The sequence below is a fragment of the Microtus ochrogaster genome, chromosome 26 (genome assembly GCF_000317375.1).
Source record: "Microtus ochrogaster isolate Prairie Vole_2 chromosome 26, MicOch1.0, whole genome shotgun sequence".
Classification (NCBI taxonomy): domain Eukaryota; kingdom Metazoa; phylum Chordata; class Mammalia; order Rodentia; family Cricetidae; genus Microtus; species Microtus ochrogaster.
Window position 1 is genome coordinate 9,310,266 of NC_022025.1, and position 15,323 is coordinate 9,325,588.

Below are 15,323 nucleotides of genomic sequence, written 5' to 3' on the forward strand. Positions count from 1 at the left end.
GACATCACAGTACTCACCTAGAATATTCTACAAGTTAAAAGTAATATTTAGACATCACAGTACTCATCTAGAATATTCTGCAAGTTAAAAGTAATATTTGGACATCACAGTACTCACCTAGAATATTCTGCAAGTACATTGCCGATATCATCTTTCTTCTGTGTAACACAACATTGAGCCAGGGCCTGACACCTTTGACTTGGGGCTTAAAAATTGTAATTGAAGCTATAGAGCTAGCTCTCAGCCAATCTAAAGTACTATTCAATGAGAGTCCCCTGTGGAGGCTCCTGGCCAAACAGGAATGGTGAGGGTAGAAGAATAGATGGGAGCAATCATGGATGTCACAGTTACAATTGCTTTATTTTATCCCAATACTTATTTGATGGTGCAAAACTGCTTAATGGGTATTTATTTTATCTAAGAAGTTTTCATTGAGCGTTTTGAAAAGTTCTCTTTAAAGATAGTCAAAATTAGTTATTAAATTTTTGTGACTCTTTTCAAGATAATTACCAAGTGAAGTTTCCAATTTCAAAGGCTGATCTAGTAGTACGAAGTTCAAAATGTTGCTTTCATTTGCCTTTTCTCTCCATCTATTTTTAGGAGCTGGGACTTGTCATTACTGGAACTCTGCCGGTCTTCAATGTCACTGGGCAATCTGAAAATAAGACAAACTTGAAGGTTAAAAGTTAATTGATAAAATTAATAACAATAAGCGATAAACTATGACGTTGAAGCTGCATGCGGATAAGATATTTCTATAAGGAAATATATAAGATGTGATTGTCTTGCGAGGCTGGAGGTCATTGGCAACAGCTGTCTGCGTGATAACCACCTGGGAAAAAGGGAAGTGAAGGTCACATCCTTGTGGCCCTAGAGTCAGGATTCAGCTTCGCTTGGTTTAACTGTGACCTGATGAGAAACTCAGAAAGTCAGAGCACAAGTAATGACATGGAAAGTGGACAATAGTATCATAAGCCCCTTTTTTTTTCCTTTTTATGATACAAGGTTTCTCTGTGTAACAGTTCTAGCTATCCTGGAACTAGCTCTTGCAGACCAGGCTGGCCTCGAACTCACAGACATCTGCCTGCCTCTACTTCCTGCATGCTAGGATTAAAGGTGTGTGCCACCACGACTCACTTTTTAAAATGTGCTTGAGATATTCATGGAATTCAGGGGGGAAACAGAAAAACCAAAACCATGTTTCTCTTTAAATCAGGTTCAGACACATGTTTGTTGAATTCTTATTTAGAATTCCCAAGTAATAGCTTTTTTTCTAATTGGTCTCTTGTTTCCTACTTTTTAAAATTCAATAAAAAATTAGTTTCATAAAAATTTCTTTATCTCTGGTAATATAAGTACAATAAGGAGCTATCTACTTGGAAGTTGTAACTGATTATTGAATATGGTTCATACTTATTATGTTTATTATCTTTAAATGCTTTGACTTTAAAATAGAATTGCACAGTTAAGAATGAATGTAAGACTATAAAAATTATTTTTAATACTAATGGCTTATAATCCAGGTGATACTGGTGGCTTAAAGGAATGTTAATTTCTGGTTTGTAGCGCAATGAGGTCTATTGCACTAAAGCATTGTTTGCTTAATTTTTTATAAATTTCAATGAAGGGCTTCATTTTAGCTATCAGTTCTACAAAGTTTTGATTCTCGCTTTGAGGCCCATTGACATATTGACTGTTTATGAGATCTAAATATTTAAATTCATAATGGTGTAATTCTCTATGTTCTTCCTTGTCATGTTTTAAAGTTCTTAACATTGCCTATCCATCAGATTGTTTTTTTATTTACCGGCTTTATTCAGTCTAGGAAAGGTTCATAGAAACCGACCATAACTATTGACCCAACTATTTCCTCTAGCAAAATATTCATGCCTTTTATGATTTAGGTTTAGTCATTAATATTTCATCTAAGTTAAATAATTTGGGGTGATGATGTTGTGGAAAACAGCCAAAACTGAGAGTCTTTGTAAATTGACACCAAATGTACCCCGTGTGTGTGTGTGTGTGTGTGTGTGTGTGTGTGTGTGTGTTTGCATCAATGTGGAAATCATTCCATACCATAATAAAAGGATGAATATATATATTTGTGTAGAAAGCTCTTCTGGTATAAAATGCACTACCTTCACCATCTTCTTTTAGAACCAGTTGATTCTTGGTGTGATGGGCGTTGATGTGTCTCTGGAGGATATAAAGAGATTGACTCCACGTTTTACAGTAAGATGTAATTTATTCTTTGACTACACGTCCTATTTCCAAACTATCTATGTACCAATATATTTTGTCCACAATAGCACTGGAGAGTGAGATGCATGTGGCTAGTCTAGCAAAAGAGTTTAATGTTAAAAGGCATTTTTTAAAACATGAAGACATGTTTTGTTTCTTCTGTGTTACAAAACTTGTACTGAGTAACTTTTTTCAAATGACGAGTGTGGATTTGTAATCGTGACTTAGGAATCTCTGACCTATTTTACTGTTTTCCAGCTGTGTCCCAATGGCTACTATTTTGCAATCGATCCTAATGGTTATGTCTTATTGCATCCAAATCTTCAGCCAAAGGTATGTATATAATTTGTTTGTTATAGTTACTAGGGTTTGGTACAATTACTGACTAACTCTAATGGGATTGTGACTTGCAATTCTGTTGGTAACATTCCAGACCCTGTGCCCCCGTTAAGAGAGGGCAAGGCCACTGGTGACAACACATGAAAATCTGAAAGCATTCCTCATTTTCTTTTACGGAGTTAGTCTGACTGCTGACCTTCTCTCAGACAGCCGTTGTCACCTTTCAAATCTCACTGTCATGCATCTCACTTGCAACTCCAAGGCTCTAGGAGGGCCTTGCTGCAGAGAAGACAGGGCAAGTCTGTGGTTGAGTTCTCCTTTGGCTTATTAATAAACGCCACTGCCCTCATTCTTTCAGATAACAAAGGATCAAATTCACGATTCCATAATATCCAATCATATTTATTCCAGTCTGTTCAGAATGCTATGGCATTTTTTTTAAAAAGCAAAGCCTGGTATGTTTGTAAACAATGAAGCTGACTTCACACAGTTTTTACTGTGGTAAGGAGTGCGGACTCAGGCGTGAGTGATCAGCGTATGTTCCTCCTTGGCAGCCAGCTTCCCCCTCTAACTGCACGAGAGGGGCCAAGCAGGCAGAGGGGTCTCTGACTTACGTGAGTCCTAATCCCATTGTAAGCTACTGCCTTCCAGCCTAGTAACCTCTAAAAGACCCAACCTTCTTTTACAACCCTATAACCAAGGCAGGATTGCCGCAGAAGAATCTGCAGGGGCCATTTCCAGTGTTTATTTTATGTAGTTGTGCCATGTACATTTCAACAGTTTTTATTTTCTAATCTTTGTTTTGTTTCCGCCAAGGAAATTTATCTAGGACAAATTCTCTCTTTCCACTCTCCAATTTTTATATTCTTAAGGAAAATCCAGGACAAAGATAAACAGTTTCTTTAAAAAAAAAAAAAGAAAGAAAGGAAAAATGATTCTTCCTACCATTACCAGTTTTGGGTTTTATTGGTATCTTGTTTTGTTTTGTTGTCATGGACTCAACGATACAAGTATTCTGAGTTGGGACTACATCATTTCTTCTGCTTCTTGTCAAGGAAATGGCTGACTAACACTGACTACAGGGTAGAATTCCTTACTGTTATGATCTGTAGGATAATGGGCTATCGTTTCTCTGTTGCTCCAGCCTATTGGTGTAGGCATACCGACCATTAATTTAAGAAAAAGGCGACCCAACGTTCAGGTAACTGTGAATGAGGTAGACAGCCGTGCTTCCGAATTTGCTAAATCAGGTTGAGATGAAGCTTCTGTTCTCAAGGCTTGTAAGCCCAGCCTTTCCTGACGCCAGGCTTACAGAGCATGCGCTTCCCTTCTCAGTGAGCTGGAGCAGCGCGCTAACAAAGGTAGAGGGTGCGCCCTGGCCGGAAGGTGGCTAAGGAAACTCATCTAATAATAACGTTAATCAGAATAATCAGAATGAAATGGCTCCTTTAAAATTGTCATTAAGTTTGGTGAAATTAATATCATATCCATGTTTGCCTAACAGTTCGCTTGTGAATTTGATTTCTAAGTGCAAATACAGTCATGATTCCAATGTTGTGATTTTTTTTTTAAACTAGAATTTTTAGCCAGGTGTTTGGTTTTGTTTTTTTACTTTCTAAAAATGGAAGTTTGGGTGCTGGAGAGATGGCACAGTGGTGGAGAGCACTGGCTGCTCTTCCTGAGGACGGGGCTGTGATTCTCAACACCACATGGTGGCTCGCATCCATCAGTAACTCAAGTACGCTGGACCCAATGACCCCTTCTGGTTTCTGTGGGCAGTGTTCTCACACACACATTGGTTACAGATAAGTGCAGACATTCATCTTAAGAGGATATTTCTTTAAACTATTCAGAGAGATCCAAAAATGGTAGAGAAAATTTAACATCATTGTAAATGTCTGTGTACGCCTATTATTTCCTTTAAAACACATGGCAGTGTTTTACTGGAGAGGCAGCGTGGTGTTAGTGGTCCCTAAGTACGGACTAAGTGGGACTGAGTTATAATCTGGTCCTATTGGTAGCCAGCACTTGACCTTGGAGCAGTGCGCCACTGTTTTCATCTGTCGAGCAGGGAGTTACACCAATTCCATTCTGCACTCCACGTGGGAAATTAATCATACGTGTTGATACCATGTCCCACCCTTGAAAGTTCTCATTGAATTCCAGCTCCAAAGAGTCTGTTGGCTTCCCCATCTGTCAGAACTGTGATGACTGGGAGGAGTGAAGCTGTAGTTGTCAAGGTAGAACTCTGGGGTAACCTGCTCTTATGTGCAGACCTAGAACCCTGCCGTGCGCTGAGCCTTGTGTTCCTGCTCCTGTAAGGCTCAGGAGCCTTCTAGGTCCCTGTAGAGGTTACAATGACCCGTATGCCTTTCTCAGCTAGGGAACGATTTTGGTTTTCTGTTGGCATGTGACTTTGGTAATACCTTAAGTTATACTTTTTACCGTCAGCTGCGTTTCAGTGATTTTATTTGTACCACAACTCCAAATATTGCATGCAAAGATTATTAAATAAATTAAAACAATAAGCAACCTTAATAATGATTTTTTTTAATTCTATGCAAACTCTAAATGGCAAACTAGCAACCACATAAAGCTTCTTCATTGGGGGAATATTTTAAACTCTGAGGTATTATATTATTAAATTAATACTTACTCATAATTGTTACAAATTTTAAATTTTGTTAGCATCATATACTACCCTTAATAATTATGCTAACTGAATGAATTATTCCCATACTGATGAGAAATACTAGATACTAATTTTTTCTTCTTGACGGTTTTCAGAAACCATGAGACTAAATAGATTTCTTCAGCCCGTGTTGCTATTTTCTTATTAGCAGATTGTTTTTTTCTTTAATTTTCTAGTTCTTACAGAAGGGATGGCTCTTTCTAAAACAGTGATCTGCTGGGTTGCCATTTACAAATACAAGCGATGCGTTGACATTTCTTTTATGATTTCGTTTTCTTCTCTGTCTTTATATGTTGGATTGGGACATGATCTGCATATTGCCACTTCCTCCTGATAATGGCTGCTCCCTGCATGCTGTTTGGGGCCTGTCATGCTATGCGTTATCCGTTGCATGTAAGAGAAACCTTCCCTTTTCATTTTACCATTTGATTGTCTTGGGTTTGTTTTGCATTGGTATTTTTTTTTATCTTAATTTGAATGTTTATACAGTAGTGTTTGTGCAACATCCATTGTGTCTTTTTGTTAGGGAGGTTGCAAGTTTCGTGGACTTAATAAAAATTCCCCATGTTGACATTTATTTCCATGTGGCATGTATATTGCAAAGGAATATTTGCTCCTGCAACAAAAGTTGTCCATCCAAACAGTAGTGGATTGTGCTGGAAAACCCAATACTTAATTTCCATAGTATAAAAACTCTGATTTTGCAGAGTTCTTAAACAGTGAGTGTTTTCTTGAGTATCAAAGGCACTGGTTGTTTCGGGGTCTCTGGTGCAGTGTGTGCTGAGCAAACGTGAGGTCCTGGACTCAGTCCCCTGCTCCCCCACCCCTACCAAAGACACAGGGAGAGCATTTTAAAAATCGTTACTTGAAGAATTCTCATTAATTAAGTACCATGGAGATCTGAAATTGTGACTTTTCAAAAATATGAATATTCCCTGAAATAAGGCCTTTTGCATGATTATCAATAAATATAATATGTGTGCTATACCATTCATTTTTTGTCTAAACAAATTACACTAATTGGGCAGATTTTTTTTTCTGCTGTTAGTATGTTAGTAAGCATATCCCCTTAGCATGCCTGGTGTTTGAGACGGTTGCAATACAGATGTCATTGGCAAGCTCATGGTCAAATATCTGTTACACCTGCAAGGAACCAAACACAGACTGCGATAATTAGTAGCATCTAATTCTGGCCAGATATGGAGGATACTTTTTAATAAATACTTTAAGGTCTACCTTCTATTGTTTTCAACTATTTTGAAATCTTTTATTTACGTCGAATCTTTTATTCTACTAAAAGCTGGAACTTATAACATGTGACATGTTATATGATGTAGCAAGAATTATCAGGAAACAGGTACATTTTGTATATCCACTAGTCTAATGGCCGTGAATGTTTGAAAAATTAGAATCATGCCAAATGAGGTGAATTTAGCAGGCCAGTAACATCAACTGAGATATAAGTAAATACTCTGCCGTGTTCCATAGTGAGCTAGCTTCCTTACACGCCACAAGAAAAGGCAGCAATGTTAAAGTGGAGAATAGTGTCAGTGAGGCCACGGGTTTGATTTCTAGCCTCTTGCTGCCTTCAGTTGATAACTGGTGATAATTGTCTGTTGCACTCAAACTCATTGACTACTTCTTAACAGAAGGTGAGTAATTTACAGAGAGTGAATTCATGCTGAATGCTCTTCAAACTGTCCTGGGTGCAGCGCTGTTTTCTGATAACGTAAGTCCTTCATTATTTACTGTCTTCTGTGTAGAACCCCAAATCTCAGGAGCCCGTCACACTGGACTTCCTCGATGCCGAGTTAGAGAACGACATTAAAGTGGAGGTGAGTGTGTGCTCCAGGACTAAGCCCAGCAGACACGTGGCATGGACCTGGGTTCCCATCCCACAAATAGTATCTGAGCGATGGTTTAGGTCAGGATGTCTCCTAGCTTACACTGATATGTCCTTTGTCATCAAAATAGCATACACTCTGGGCTGTCTTCTTCCAATAACTCATACCAGAAAAGAATAGATATTTCAGATTAGGTATGGCCTTTCTTGTTTTTTCATTACTTTACTCACTCCAAAGGAAGAGTTATTTTAAACATACAAAAATAACAATAATTTTAATGAAATTTAATTTATGACGTTGAGAGAGAAGTTGGTCTAACCAGCCAACCGCATGAAGAGCCACGTCAAGGAAAGCAGCCGCCATGTTTGTCTGAAGACCCTTGATATGTTGCTATTTTCCTTCAACAACAAAGCCACAGGGCACTTCCACCAGGGTGCTTCCTAATTGTAAAGGCAGTTATCTAATAGAAAAGGAGGAAGGGATCAAGTTCAGAGTTACTCTGGAGGTTGGCATAGTGACTTCTAGAACATTTTTGGTCACTTCTTTAAAGCCCTTGGTATCCCAGTTTTACAGGGATGATGGCGGTGAGGTTGAGTCAGATCCCGCTGACTCGCAATAACACCCCTATTAGTCTCTCAACATCTGCTTCCCCTCAATGTAGCGGCTGAGTGTCAGGCTGTGCAAAGAAAGACTGAGCAAGAGAAGGGGTACATGGTAAAGCTTGCTTATTTTTTCAATCGCTTCGTACTGTCCACCTTCAAACTGAAAATATCTTCAGTGAGTTCGATTCATCTTCTAGTTTTCAGATTTGTCTGTCTTGTTACACCAAGTTTGCTCAGTCACTAATGGTTAACTAAAGCCCAGATGTGACATGCTGGGAATAAATAAAATGAAAATCAAGTTGAAAGGAATTCTGGGAGTTTCCGGTAGACTGGTGTGGCCTGGCCTTGCTTTTATGGAGTAACGAAGCTGTAAGGGGCTTCACTGTGTGGTATGAAATCCTAATAGGACTGCTCCGTATGACAAAGAAAAAGTAAAATTTCAAAGGGCAAGCCCCATGTGAGGGTCCTGTAATCCCAGGACTCAGGAGTCAGAGCATAAGGATCCTGCAAGTTTGGGTTCAGCCTGGTCTGGGAAGTGAGTCTCGGGGTTGCAGGGAGACCTGTTCTGCAAATCGAACAAACAAACAACAACGGCGACCCATAACAGGCCATCCTGAGCCCTTCCTCCCCAGAGTCAATTATTTGTAGGGGAAGAATTTGAAATTGTCCACGTCCCATGTCAATTCTGTGAATACCCATACATTCTTACTTCACAGTATCTACCCCCCCCACCCCACCCCAATGCAGAAGCTTGACAGAAACTGACTCCATTACTATTATGTTTCAAAATTCCCGGACCCATTAACAAACAAATCCAATAAGCATGTTTTCCTTATGTAAAATGGTTGCAATGTGGCCGCATAAAAATTCCAAATAACGTCATCGAGGAGCGCAACCGCTCTGCCATTCTCATTTAGTTTCCTTGAAATAAGGTAAAACCTTTAAAATGAGTGTTTTTACAAAAATTATTAGGTCAGTCTGTTTCCTGGAATGCAGCAATTGTTTCATTTTCCCTTAGATTCGAAATAAAATGATCGATGGGGAGAGTGGAGAGAAAACGTTCAGAACGCTGGTCAAATCTCAGGATGAGGTAAGAGTTAATGGAGCCTTGATCGTGAGGGAAAGTCTGCCTTAAGAATAGCGATGCTGGTAACTCGGCAGTTCTTCCAGGGTTTATTTCTGGAACAGAGATAACTCTACTGAACAGTTTTTTTCTTTGTTCTTCTTACAAAAAAACCTTTATTCTTTCACTAGAGAATGGCTCAGCAATTTGAGAGTACTTTCTGTTTCATTCTGAGATAGGGAGTTCAGATCCCAGCCACCTTGCTGGCAGGCTCTGTGGTGCCTGTCACTTCAGTTAGAAGATCTCTGGCGCCCTCTTCTGAACTCTGCAGGCACCTGCACACTCATGGGTACATACAGTCACACAGAGACACACACGCACACAAATAAATAAACAAGTAAATAAATAAATCAACCAGAATTTGTAAAAAAAACTGTATTCTCAAAATTACCCTTTGTTTCTGAATGATTTAATTTAAGAAATAGATCTCTTTGGACCAAGGATGTGGTAATATTTAAATTAAGGTAATATTAAATACCACATTGTATTATTTGTGTACATAGATGTTATAGAGTCTGTGTTCTGTGTGTTTTATCTAGTTTTACCATTTAAACCCTCTCTATCAATGGTTCTCCACCTTCCTAATGCTGCAACTTTTTAATACACTTTCTCATGTTGTGGTGACTCCCAACCATAAAATTATTTTATTGCTGTTTCATAACTGCAATTTTTCTACAATTAATTATGATCTGTATTATAAATATCTGAAATGTAGATTATCTGATATGTAACCCTGTGGGGGGGGGGGTCAAGACCCACAGGCTGAGAACCACTGCTCTATACCCTTTATGATTTTCCTACCTCTAAGTCTGAAAACAAGTCATGTGGTAGCAGAGCTATCATCATTATTCTCTATATATACACAATAAGTCGATATTGTTTCAGGTCTGCAGATAAGAGGCTTTTGTATGTGGGGATGCTCTTCTCTATCCGCTGTCAGTCACTTGTGGAATAAAAGCAGACATTCGCATATTTGAATATTCAGAATTACCTAGGATTAGGACGTTTCCTGCCTGTGACTTTAATTGCAGCTTTTACTTGCCGCTTGTGTTCTTACTCCAAATCCTGTATGTTTTAGAAACGTGTTTTCTCCCTAACTGCTTGGCAGCTCTTCCCCTAGAAGGGACAGATAATTTAAATACTTTTATAGCACACATCATTTCTTATTTTGATGTAATCATGAGTGGCTATTACCAGAACAGAAGAAGGAGGTACTAAATTTTCATTTTTAGTGAACTATCGACTCCAGTGCTTCACTGTAGCCGTGGCTTTGACTCCTTGCTCCTACAGCAGGGATGTAAAGTAGTCACAGTTCTGCCAACTCCTGCGAGTCGTTCCAAGGGCTCTGACCTTGGCGTTCTTTATGCAGCTCATTTCGTGTTGCTAATTTCCCTCTCAATTTGCTGTCCATTCAGGCTCTGAGCAGTATTCACCCTTGAAGGCAGACTTATTGTCTGTCTTAGAAATGTTTGTTTTTCTCTTAAGTGTACTTTTGTAGACATACATTTGCCAGTCATCTACTGCAACAATATTACTCTCTTTCCATCTGTGTTTACCCTTCAAGAAACCTCATTATTTACTTTGAATCAACATAACTTTTTGATATTGTCAGGTTTATAAAATTATCTAAACAATTATAACATATGCATTATTCTGAACTTTTCTTTATCTTATTTTCCTTTTATTGAAAATATTTTTTTTCTTACGTAGTATATCCTGATTATGGTTCTCCTCCCTCTACTCTTCCCAGAACCCCACCACCTCCCATCCCATTGGGATCTACCACTTTTCTTTCTTCCATTGAAAGATAAACATGTTTATGAGGAATAATAATAAAATAATTAAATATAGTATAATACAATAAGGTCAAACAAAAACTGACTTTCAGATGATATCATTGAGATCATTAGATCTGTGTTTACTTTGTGTGGATTTTGGCAGGAATAATGAAGTTATGATAATAGCTTCTATATTAAAATGTTTTAGTTTAATTTCTTTCCACGTATCATAGCTCCACAGATAGAAGTCAGATGATGGTAAAGCCCATTATTTCTTGTCAGAAATCATTGACCTTTCCTCTGCTCCATTTCACACCTGTGAGATAGGAGAGTTGACTATTAACACGTTTCAGCATCGGAGGCAGGTCATCTTATTTCCAAGTGTGTGCACATTTCCCACAGAGCATCTCTTCACACGGGATTTACTGAGTACTTTTCACAAGACCTTCTCCAAATTGGTTTGTAGAGATTTTTTCATAGTCCTCTCCATCAGGAATACAGTTGTTCTTTAATGAGGCAAATGTTCAGAGTAAGTAAGAAATTAAAACTACATGTATGCAAATAATATACTTAGTAGAGGAAAGAATGAGTTGTGTGTATTGCAGTTCTTAACACAGGAGGTTTGTGCATCCATGAGCTGTTTATTTGACTCTGCACTTTGCCTAGTGAAAATCGGTGTTTTTCTAACCTTCATTGATGGAGTAATTATCTACTAATAACGACATGATAGCCCCATAAAAAAAGATTGGCAAGATGGTAGATATACTTACAGATGTAGACATGCTAATGTATTTTCCTCCTCATACCAGCTATCATTTTTACATATGTTCTACTATGGTTGATATTTGAGCCTTGTCTAATATTCCCTAGTCCCATTTCATCATTAAATTTGGTTTTAATTAAATCTTTCAGAGTTTTGAAGAAAGTACTATGTTATCAAACACTAAGGTTCTATGATTATAAATCTATAACTCATTTGAGTATTTAGCTCTGTTCCAAACTTTTATTTGACAAGCACACACATCAAAATATTAAAGATGTATGATAGAAACATGTCATTAGGAAAAAAGGATGTTGGGTGATCACAGAATTTCCAGGTGGACATTGTATTTTTACCCTTTCTGTAAATTCATATATACGGATGGTGGTTGTAATGACCGTGTTTAACTTTCTTTCTAGAGATACATTGACAAAGGAAATAGAACCTACACATGGACACCTGTCAATGGCACAGATTACAGGTACTGAACTACATGTATAGCTGTCTTGTATAAAGGACCGTTCATTTTCTAATATTTGGTAGCCAGTTTTCAATAGACTAGTATGAAATCCTAATTTTAATTACAAATTATTCCCTCCAACATAAAAATGATTTGGAGCCTGGTTTTCAGAATGCGAATGGTGGAAAGTAGCTAATGTAATATTTAGAAATGATAACTTTCCTTAATGACAGTAGTAGTAGAGATTGATGTAATAACCATAATAATTTATAGTTATGACTTCTATTGACTCTACTTTATTTCTATTTAATCTAGTATTTTCATTAATGTTGTGGCTTAGCTTAAAAATAATAGTGTGTTATATGTGACATAAAATAATCTTACCCCACTGAACAGTTCAATGATGTCTGGATCACTCCCTTCTTCTATATATCGGAACCTCGATGGAGGAGAGTCATCTTTCTATGTGTTACTTTCATTGGTTAATAAAGAAACTGTGTTGGCCCTTTGATAGGACGGAAAAGTAGGTGGGTGGAGTAGACAGAACAAAATGCTGGGAAGAAGGCAATGAGTCAGACACCTCAGGCAGACGCTATAGCTCTCCTCTCCAAGATGGACGTAGGTTAAATCCTTCCTGGTAAGCCACCACCTTGTGGTGTAACACAGATGATTAGAAATGGGTTAATCAAATGTGAGAATTAGCCAGTAAGAGGCTAGAGCTAATGGGCCAGGCAGTGTTTAAAAGAATATAGTTTCCATGTAATTATTTTGGGTAAAGCTAGCCGGTGGCCGGGAGCTGGGAGGCGGGAAGCGGCCCACCGCTCCCACAACAGAACCTAAAAAAAAAAACCCAATACTCAATAATCCATTGAATGATCCCTTCTTTCTTCAAACTCAGTGACAACTATTTTCATTTTCTCTCTCTCTCTCTCTCTCTCTCTCTCTCTCTCTCTCTCTCTCTCTCTCTCTACTTTGTCAAGACAGGGTTTCTCTGTGTAGCTCTGGTTGTCCTGGAACTCACTTATACAGATCAACGAGACCTCACACTCAGACATCTGCCTGCCTCTGCCTCCTGAATGTTACGATTAACTGCATGCATCATCACACCCAGGCATTCTGTACTGTTGCCTTAAATCTTCTCAGAGCTTCCTGCTTTCTCTTTGTTCCTGTGTCCCACACTCTTGGAATAGTAAAATGTTTCTTCTTGCTACTCATTATCTCCTTTTCCTGGAAATTCCACCTCTTGAATTTCATCAACCCACACCTACCCTCCAACTTCCTTCACTTTAATAGCCTCTCCTCATTCTTCCAAGACAAACTTAGTTTCACTCTCCTGCATTCACAGAGATCCACATTCTGTGTCCTTTATTTAAGATACATCTATATGGGTAAAGTCAAACAGGATGTATTTGCTAAGATAAATCTTAAAATACAACCAAAAACAACAGGTCAGTTTTATATCATTATATTCCATGAACTTAGAGTTAGTCTGTCAAGTCATTTTCTAAAAACTTAGCCTCCGTTTCCATCCATACATACACACACACACACACACACACGCACGCACGCACGCACGCACGCACGCACGCACGCACACACACATTCACGGACTAATAGTAGGCAGTTGGCAAACAGCCCAGGTCTGTAGTCCACACTTCTGCAGTACTGAGAAAGATGAGTCTCCTTTTCTGTGTCTCCCCTTCTCTGATCAGCTCATCACTTCCCACTCAGTCACCAACTACAAAGTCATCTTTTGCCACTTGTACAATTGCCAGACAAAGCTTTATATTCTCCAAGTCATTTCCAACACTACACTTCAGCAGACACGACCGCTGCTAAGTATCGATAGCTTAGCGTGTCAGCTAACCTCAGGCAGCCTTGATGAGGGTCTTTTCATGGCTTCTTTTTTCTCCTCAAGCTCATAAGTTCCCTGTGCATTTTCTCTTGGGTGTGATTTTATTCTGTTCAGTTCTGTTGAAAAATGCTGTGGTCAGAGGAAACTCTCACCAAAGTACACAACGGCTTAAATGTGTAATTCAATTCTTTTCTCTTTAGCTTTAACCTCAGTACAGAAAAAGACCATATTTGAGTTCAATTAGTCAATACAACTCCACTCAAATCTCCTAATAATTTAACTCTCATTCAATAAAACAAAGTCTATCATGGAAGCAGTTCCCTAACCCTTCAGTTCTCCTTCAACACTAGCCTTCTGAATCTGCTGCTCAAATATACAATTGAACACCCTCTGGTTAAGCCTTACTTCTCCTCAAAGATACTACCAGCACTCTGCTTCATGGCCTTTGTTCTGGTCACTTTAAATTAAGATTACTTCCCAAGACCGAGCCTTCTGTTTATTCTGCATCTACTTTATGCTTTTCCTTACTCTGAAGAGGACACTTTTATATCTATTTTAAATCCAGTGTTACCACCTTTGAGCTCAACAAAAACTCCATGTGGGTTTACACACGAACTTATATATACATGAGGCTTATAGAAAGATATTTAACTCTATTGGTAACCATGTCCTTAAGTTCTAAGAGAGCAGAGAGGTGATGCTTCATTTATCTCTGGATCCCATGCCCATAGTGGCACATTGTAAATACTTTCGAAATGAATATAAGGTTGAAGAGTCTCAATGTGAAGAAATAGCTTTTAACTTGTACAAACTTGCAATCTATTTCATCTTATCAAATCCAGAAAGTTATACCCCACGTTCTCTGTCATAGTTTTCTCATGGGGCCTTTGACTATGTGTTTATCACCAAGAGAGAGGAATCCTAATTCATTTGCTCTGACAGAGTCATGCCCAGCTATATATTTTCATTATTGCTGTTGTTGTTGCTTCTCTTACTACGCCTCAGTTCATAAACATCACACACAATCTCTTCGGGGAGCCTTGAGCGCCAGAGATGTCTTAAAGCTACAGTGTTGTTGCTTTCATAGGAACCTGTCTCCTTTTGTTCTTGGGATGACAAACAGAATGCAGAAGAAGAAAACACATTGCTAATGTCTTGAGATATTGCATCCAAGTCCTTCTCTGTCTATCTTAGTTACATTTTAGGACACTGAAAAATACCAGAATTACGATTCTTCTTATTTCGCTCATTTCTATATACTGAGTAGATTGTGATAATCTCGCTTTCTGCCAGGCAGCTCTTTACAGTTCTATAATGCTCATAAACAATTTCAAGTAATGACTTTCCTCATTTATTTCCATTATTTCCATCTTTCTGTTTTTGAATAACCTTATAATAGTTCACGAAGATACAGAACACTGAGAAACGCTGTCTCTTAAAAATAGCATCACTGTAAAACTAAGTATTGCTAGGTAGTGGTGGCACACACCTTTAATCCAAGCACTCAGGAGGCAGAGGCAGGCGATTCTCTGTCCGGAGGGAATGGATAGTGAGAGGGGAAGGGTAGACAGGAAGTTGGAGGGAATGGATAGTGAGAGGGGAAGGGTAGACAGGAAGTCGGAGGGAATG

The 15,323-nt window shown here is 38.5% G+C and overlaps 1 protein-coding gene across 2 annotated transcripts in view; it reads left to right on the plus strand.

The window, feature by feature from the left end:
- Positions 1 to 15,323, plus strand: part of Cacna2d1 (calcium voltage-gated channel auxiliary subunit alpha2delta 1) — a 441,225-nt gene that overhangs the window by 380,083 nt on the left and 45,819 nt on the right. For both annotated transcript variants that reach the window (XM_005358331.3, XM_005358334.3), the window contains exons 16-21: positions 601 to 678; positions 2,158 to 2,232; positions 2,500 to 2,574; positions 7,036 to 7,107; positions 8,737 to 8,808; positions 11,799 to 11,860. In XM_005358331.3, coding sequence (XP_005358388.1) covers positions 601 to 678; positions 2,158 to 2,232; positions 2,500 to 2,574; positions 7,036 to 7,107; positions 8,737 to 8,808; positions 11,799 to 11,860 — 434 coding nt within the window. The remainder of the gene's footprint in view (positions 1 to 600; positions 679 to 2,157; positions 2,233 to 2,499; positions 2,575 to 7,035; positions 7,108 to 8,736; positions 8,809 to 11,798; positions 11,861 to 15,323) is intronic.